Raw genomic sequence first — 8,794 nt, forward strand, 5'->3', positions numbered from 1 at the left:
AAGTGATGAAAGTCCTATTTAGTGCTGCAGTTGCATGAATACTTACTACATTGAAGAGAATGAAAAAAGCACCCACCTTCTCCTAAATGTTCATTTAACTGCTAGAGGCTAGCTCAAAATAATATTTTATCTTTCAGGCCCCATCTTTCAAAAGAAGATTAAAACCATAACTTTTTGAACACCTCTGTCAAATAGAAACTTAACAAGTTTCCTAGGCCAGAATCATAATTCTTTTTCTCTCTTTTTATGTAGTCTGGAATGTTAAGCACTGATGAAGTTTGGTACATGAATGTTGTCCTAGCCCACATACAGCAACAAGTGGAAAGGATGACTATTAGAGATATATTAGGATATTGTGAAGGAAGCATATTGATTCACTGACCTCTTAACCAGTAACTGGTTAAGGAGAGTGGTGGGACAATAGTCTTTATCTCAGGTGACCTTCTGGCAAAAGGCATGAGCTACCCTTTCCCGGATCTGTTTGGTCTTTACACCATAGATGATGGGATTGAGCATGGGAGGCACCAAAAGGTAGAGGTTTGCAAACATTACATGGACCACTCGAGGAACCTGATGTCCAAAGCGATGGGTGAGAAATGTAAAGAGGGCAGGAATATAAAAGGCCAGTATGACACAAATATGGGAAGCACATGTGCCAAACGCTTTAATCCTAGCATCCCCTGATGGCAAATGCAACACAGCCTGCAGGATCATAATGTAGGACACAGTAATGATTATGATGTCAAAGCCAACCACAGAAAAGGCCACAAAAAGCCCATACCTACGATTTACTCTGGTGTCTGCACATACAAGTTTCAGTACAGCCATATGCTCACAGTATGACTGGGGGATGATTCTGTTAGGGCAAAAGGGCTTCCAGGTGACCATAAAACAAAAGGGAGTCACCCACAACACACCTCTTACCATCACTGCAACACCTAGTTTGACCACCACCGAGGTAGATAGAATAGTTGAATGGCGTAGTGGGAAGCAGATGGCCACATAACGATCCAGAGCCATTGCCATGAGAACACCTGACTCCACAGAAGAGAAGGCATGAATGAAAAAGACTTGGGTGAGGCAGGCATGATACTCAATCTCACATGAACCAAACCAGAAGATGCCTAGCATCTTGGGAAGTGTAGAAGAGGACAAAACCAAGTCAGTGAAAGCTAGCATAGCCAGAAAGATATACATAGGTTCATGGAGGGTGTGGTCAATACGTACCACATGGAGAATTGTAATATTTCCCATCAGGGCCAAAATATACATGACACAAAATGGGAAGGCAATCCAGAATTGTGATTTCTCCAATCCTGGTATTCCAAGCAGGATAAAGGATGTAGGATGGAAAGATCTATTTTCAGAAGATGGTATGATGTGATCTTTATTGCAAGCCATGTTTAGCACAGGACTTTTGCTGCCAAAACAAAACAAAACAAAACATTATATATTTAGCACTATGATAAAGGATCTGTAAACTAATGTAATATGTGACCAGGAAATATAGTAACCAGGAGAGCAATTCCAATTGTTTTATTAGAGCTCTCTTTTGTTTGTTTAATGAAAATGATAACACAAATTATGCTTATTTTATAACATTAGGAAAGAATACCTTTCAAATGGTGACATGATCAATATAACATATGTGACTGTTCTGAAAAAATTGTTTTTGCATTTTGGAAGGGCAATTAGGGTTAAGTGACTTGCCCAAGCTCAGTTTTATGCTAAGTGTCTGAGGCTGGATTTGAACTCAGGTCCTCCTGACTCCAGGGCCAGTGCTCTATTCACTAAGCCACCTAGCTGGCCCTGTTCTAAAAACTTTAAAGCAAAATATAAATATTATCTACTATAACCATTGCTGAAATCTTAAATTCAATTCTTTCATTTTAAAATTTGAATCACTAAAAATAAGAAAGCAAAGTAATGCCAGCAATCATTATAAAGGTACTCTATGGGGTGGCCTCAGACATTTAACACTTACTAGCCATGTGACCTTTGTCAAGTCACTTAACCCCAGTTGCCTTGCATTCCACTCTCAAAAAAAAAAAGAAAGAAAGGTACTCCACATGCTCTTTTCTGGCCCCAACCCATCATTTGAGGATCTTCTCCAGGACTTCCTTTTCACATCTTTTCTTTAATTAGTTGTGTTTGTCTTCATTCTCTTCATTATTTTCATCATGATTATAAAGGTGAAAGATCAAAACAAGATCTGCTAAGAAAAGTTCATGGTTTTCTAGGAGGTTAATGCAGAATAAACCAAAAAGGGGGGCCAAAGTGGAGTGTACAAGTTAATTCCCAACTACATATGGAATGTTCTTTTTGCCTCTATGTTTAACTCTCCCCTTTTGAATGTAAGCTCTTGTTTGACAAACATTTTCCATGTCTTATTGGTTGTTAATATAAAGGTTTTTCTTTCTCTTCAACCTTGGTTTACAGTAACTAAAAAAGATGATCCCCGACATCTTGGAAAGAGTACTGGTAAGGAGCGACAAATATAAGGTGTACAAAGCAGAATGGCTGTACAGAACCGATCTCAATTGAAGTAAGGCAAGCCACAAAACCATATACACAGTGACAGCAAAATAAATATTAAGTACAACCATAAAATAATAATAATGCATGGCTTTCTCTTATTCATACTTATCATTACCCTGCAAGCTCCTCAGAAGCAAGGACTGTTTGTTTTTTGTTCTGTTATTTTCTTTGTATCTCTGGAGCTGAGCACAGTGATTGGAACATGATAGATACTTAATAAATATTTATTTACTAACCTGTCTGAAACTAAGTTATCAAATCACAAATTTTAGTATCAAAAAGGATCTTAACTAGGCATCAAGACCAACCCATATCAGAGCAGTAATCTCCACTATAATATATCCAGCTGGTCATTGTCAACTTTGTACTTGACCTGTGTAGTAGGGAGCAGGAGAAATCACTTCCAAAGATAGTTCATTCCATATTTTGATAGTTCTCATTGTTAGAAAGTCCCATCCTCTCCAGCATCAAGAAGTCTGGAGTGGTGGAAAGACCATTGTCCACTGTATCTATAGTGAATATACCTGGATTCAATTATTATTTTTTGTTTTGCTTTTTGTAGGGCAATTGGGGTTAAGTGACTTGCCCAAGGTCACATGGCTAGTTTTTTTTTTTTTGTGTTAAGTGTCTGAGGCCAAATTTGAACTCAGGCCCTCCTGACTCCAGGGCCGGTGCTCTATTCACTGCACCACCTAGCCGCCCCCTGGGTTCAGTTCTTACCTCTGAATCATACTTCCTCCATATCTTTGGGCAAATACATTAATAGCTCTTGGCTTCAGTTTTCTTGATGGCAAAATGAGTGGGTTTTATAGGTTTCCTCTGATATCCCTTTAAGCACGAGAAGTGTAATTCTTTTTTTTAAACTATAAATACTTAAATAAATTCCATTTTTTTCTGTTTAAACATCATATAAGTGTCCTATTTTTGCCCCCCTCCCAGAGAAACATCCTACATATAATAATAACATTTTTAAAGAAAACAAAAAGAGAAAGAGAAAAAAAAAATCAGTGAAACTGATCAATATATCAAAGAGTCTGAAAATACATAATGTGCCATACCCGTAAACCACCACCTCTGCCAAGAAATGACAGAGACATGGAAAATTTCTCCTTATATCTCTTTTCTGGTATCAAAAGTTTGTCCTTTGCAATTATGCAAGATTCATTTTTAATTGTTTTATGGTAACTGTACTCAGCATTTCTATTTGTCGGTGTGCATATGATTTTTGTGGTATAACTTACTTTACGCTACATCACTTCCTACAAGTCTATATATTCTTCTTTATGCTCCTCACATTATTCAGTTTGTACAGAACAATAAGTGTCCCTTGCATTTATGTACTACAACGTGTCTAGCCATTGCTCATTTGATAGGCATCCCTTGGTCCCTGTTCTTGGTTACCACAGAATTACTGTTACTTTTTTATGTGTGAGGAATGAGTTCTTATCAATGGAATTTTTGGAGTGTTCACTTTGTAATGAAATCTGAGTCAAAAAGTATGATCATTGTAGTAATTTTATTTGTATAATCCTAAATTGTTTTCCAAAAGGTTTTTCCCAAAAATATTTATCCACACTCACTAAAAATGGACAATTGTGATTATCTCCTAAAAAAATCTCCCCAACACTGCCTGTCCCTAACTTTTGTTATCTTTACCAATTTGCAGAGTGTGCTAAGAAAGGGCAATATTGATTGACATTTTTCTACTTATAATTGATTTGGATCACTCTTCAATGTGGCTGTCAGAAGTTTGCAGTTCTTCTTCTTGGAAATACTTGTTTATATCCTTTCACCAGTTATTTATTAGGGAATGAATTGGGGACCAATAGCAGTTGGTTATCTATATATTTTGGATATCAAACTCTTCTTTGAGAAATTTGATACAGGTTTATCCCTCCATTTAACTATTCCTCTTCTAATCCTAGTTATATTATTTTTGTGTGTGTGCCAATCTGCAGAAGTCTTTACATTTCATGTAATCAGATGTATCTATTTTATCAACTTTGTTCATTTCAACTGTTCACCTATTGCTCCTGGTTTTATTATTTAATGGAAAAGTTTAATATGACAAGATAAACGGGGAAGTATTTTACACTTAGCTCTATTTAAATACAGGTTCATAGGGTTTTGTTTCTATGATCAGGGACATTAAGAAGGACATAAAGGTACCATAGCATCATAGGTCTGAAAGAGACTTTAAAAAACATCTAGTCTACTCTGACGTTCAGTGAAGTAAAATGACTTCATCATAATATAGAATCCAATCCTCCCATTTTACTGTTGAAGAAACTGAGGCTGAAAGAGGTTGTGACTTTCCCAGATTTAGGATTTAAACTCATATTTTCCTGACTCCATACCAACCTTCTATTCCCTGTATCACCATCCTTCCCTATCTAAGATCAAATAATTAAAAGGTTTAAACTATAACTGTGTTGTACAAATCCATTTTTGTTCCACAAAGGAGAAATCAAGCTTTCTTCTTTCCTGAAATATTAATTGTCTAGAAAGCTTTTTCTACTATATTGTTTTCATGAGTATGTTCCTGAGTCTTTCAACCCAATTATTAATGGATATATTGAATAAAACCAATTGCAGTATCATAGAATTTTAGAATTTATTTTAGATGTTAATTTATTTCAACAAATAGGTAAGGAAGCATCCCCTGTAATATACCTGAAAAGTATTTATCATCTCATTTAAATAACATATGTGTTCCAAAGTGTATTTATTCATTTAACACTCATTTATTCAAGAATGTCAATGTGTGAGGCACAGACTTGGCTCAGGGTACAGAATAATAACAATAAAGTAATTCTAGCTTTGTGATTTCTTTTTCCATTCTATCATGCCCAATAAGTAGACACCCCAATCTATTCTCTCAATGAATCCTCGTGGCATACCAATAATATAGTTAAAGATAATATTATTGTCCTCGTTATTTACATGGGGAGACTCAGATGAAGTCTCTTACTCAGGTAAGGTGATACTGAAATATTAGTTTTACTGCTTGTTAGCCTCAGACCATCCTATTGCCTCTAGTATAGATCCCATATCTAATTCATGGAGAACAAAATTTGACATGTTTATATCTTTAAGGTTAGGTCTTTTATGAAGATCTTCCCAGGAATCTTAATTCTATTCTTTCAGCCAGACCCTGACCAAGTTCTTTAATGTACCTACTCATTCCATAATATAAAATCTATAGTGTATGTTTCTGGATTTTCAGTCTCCCCTCTCAGATCTTCAACTCCCAGTTAGCACTTTTTATAACTTAACTTCTTTCTATCATCCCAGAACTATTCTTAGACTTAAACCCTGAGGACTCACAGATACATCTCTTAGTTTTTCCCTCTGTCATTTCTTGCTTGAAGCAAATGGTGGAGAGAACAAAGCCTACCCAGAGCAACACTGTCAATTCAGTAAAGCATTGCCAACATCACTCTTCTTCATTTCCTGTATGACAACCCACCCTGGAAATGTGCATAACTCATGGTCCAACCTCTGAAGTTTTCTTTTTTGCCTTCTTTATTCCCAGACTTAGCAGTCAGAAAAAAACATGACCTGATGAACAAATTTATGCTAAAGTGACTAGTATATAACTATGTATAGTATCAGCCTTCCTTATCAGTCATAGCTTCACAGAACTTAAGAATTGGATGGGAATTTTGAGACACTATTTCAATGTTCTCATTTCATGGATAAGATAATTGGTATCTAGAAATAGGAAAGAAAGATGGTGAGGTTACTTCACGAATGAGTAGTAGACTTTAACCTAGAACTGCTATGTATAGAGATAGTATACACTTCTTTGAGATGGACCCAAAATAACATTACCAATGCTCAATTAAAATGATATAATGATAGTCTAGGATATAAGTAATGAAATCAGATGATATCAGAAGACCAAGAGGACATGAAATGTGAAACACAAGATACGTAATCAAGGGACAGAATAGTTCAGGTTGACAGTAATGAAGTGCTCAAACAAAGCAAAGTTTATTCACTAAAAATGAAGAGATAGATGAGATATGCAAATGAAATCAAAAGAACTTCATAACTGTTGCATGTCAAAGAAAGGTAAAAAGACAGTCAAATATAAGTGCAACTATGGATAAGGGAAGCAGGTCAATACTCATCTATGGAAATAGTGGGTGAAAATGAGAAATAGGTATAAGTAGGGGAAGATAATGTTCTCTGCTTTGGACGTACAGAATTTAAAGTCCAGATAGGGAATCCAGGTGGAGATGATTGAAAAAAGTTAGAGGTGAAGATTTTGAAGTCATAGTACTTAAGCGAACTGGAAAGAAAAATTAGAAAACTTTGTATAGAATAGTAGATAAAAAGGGTAAATGAAGTTGCAAAGGGAGAATGCATAAAGACTGTAAAGAGAGGTAACGTTAAAAATGGCAAGTTGTGGGAGAATCTCCATATGAAGAGATCATGAAGAATATGAGGAGATGAGAAAGCCTGAGAAAGAAGAGTTAGATAATAGAAAGAAACTGGAAAGTAGTCTTTGTAGTTGAGATAGGAAAGGATACAGGAGAAGTACAACAAAATCAAGTCACAGAGAATTCAAGGAGCAAATGGACTTAAAAAAGACCACTAGATTCAGTGATGAAGGAGACATTGGTGACATAAAAGAGAACATTCCAGAAAGATAGTGGTAACATGAAACAGATTAAAACAACATTATTTGATTGAATGTGCTGAGGAGTGGGCTATGAAAAAGTGGAGGATAGAAAACTTTTAAAAATAAGTTTAGAAGTGAAGGTAGGAGATAGATGTGGGACAATATCTGGCTTAGCCAGAAGAGTAAAGGAACTATCTTTTCTTTGTTTTGTTGTATAAGGTTTTGGGAGACTTGGGCATTTTTTAATGTGGGAAAAGAAAGTATAAGTGTCAAGGGAGATATCTCAAGTGAAAAGAGCAAATAACTTAGATTCACCAGGAAATTGGAAGGATTAGTCTTAGTAATGACTAGAGATATCTTTTCTTAGTGACCAGAAAGAAAGAAAGTTGGGAGTATTCTCAGCCTGAAATCAGTGCTGCTTCTCTCCCTAGATCAAATAAATGGTATTTCTCATGTGATTCCTTATAGACAATGTGGTGGAAGAGAAACTGCTGCCTTTAGAGGCAGATGAATCCTGGCTTTCAGTCTCCATTACACCACTTAACACCTGGGTGACTTTGGGCAGGTTACTTACAATATCTTATACATAGTAGTGGTCTAATACCTGCTTAAACGATTGACCGTGATTTATTTTATCTAGAAAATACGTATGATCACATTTAAACCACTTAACTCGTGGGATTGTTGGAAAGAATGTGGTTTGACAATTTTACATTGTTTTTCACCCAGTCAGGATGGAGAGATTGGGAAAAATGAGAAGAGAAGGGAAGATGGGTTATTAATTCTGAAGTAAATCTTTAGGGGGGGAAATAGCAAATATGAGGTATTTGGTAAGTATTTAATAAATGTTTCTTGACCAACTGTCTATGACTGACTTACTGGTAATTAAAGCACAACCCATTCATTTGCTTAGATTTCCTTTACCTTCCACCCCTTTTTAGTAACAATTCCCAGAACACAGGACAATTCTCTCTGTTGCCTTACTCTGCAGCCTGCCTACAAGACTAGGGCTGGCCCTGTTGTCCTCATGGAAGTGGGTCTGACACTTACCAGGCTTTGCATGAGGAAGAATCTGTCTTTTCCTCACATCTCCCCAGAGCAGAAAAGAGGTAAAAAGTTGCTCCCAATGCTGGGGACTTTATTTTGAAGCAGGAGGGAGAACCCATTTCTTTTTCCTTTATGGCCCTTAGTGAGGAAACCTCTGGGGAGAAGTTGTGGCATAGGAGGGAGGAAACACAAGTGCATTTTCCAAGCTGAAACTCAATAAAAAAAATTGCCTTTCTGCATTGTCTCTGTTTTTTACATGTCTCTTGGGTCAGGATGTCCCCTGTATTCTATTGTAGAGAAAGGATATTCTATATGTACAAAAGAATAAAGTGTTCCTAATCAACAAACAAACAGGAAGGCCTAGAACTGTATGTAGAGATGACCTGTAAAGGATAAAAGGAATGAAGAAAGAAATAGAGGCAGGAAGCTGAAGTTCTATGTACCCTGGATCCAGAACAATCTTATAGAAACTCAACTCCAGAAAGACATTTACCTTAGAAGAAAAAGGCAGTGGGAGAATAAATAAACATATTCTCTCTCTCTCTCTCTCTCTCTCTCTCTCTCTCTCTCTCTCTCTCT

At 36.3% G+C, this 8,794-nt stretch overlaps 1 protein-coding gene across 1 annotated transcript; it reads right to left on the reverse strand.

The window, feature by feature from the left end:
• Window positions 1-432: 432 nt before the first annotated feature.
• Window positions 433-1,401, reverse strand: LOC138177741 (olfactory receptor 52R1-like). Its single transcript, XM_069108949.1, has one exon. It carries the CDS (start codon window positions 1,399-1,401, stop codon window positions 433-435), a length of 969 nt encoding a protein of 322 aa, XP_068965050.1.
• Window positions 1,402-8,794: the final 7,393 nt, after the last annotated feature.

The sequence above is a fragment of the Petaurus breviceps genome, unplaced genomic scaffold, assembly GCF_028583685.1.
Source record: "Petaurus breviceps papuanus isolate PSGF00001 unplaced genomic scaffold, PetGlider_PUasm1.0 90444, whole genome shotgun sequence".
In the NCBI taxonomy this organism is placed as follows: domain Eukaryota; kingdom Metazoa; phylum Chordata; class Mammalia; order Diprotodontia; family Petauridae; genus Petaurus; species Petaurus breviceps.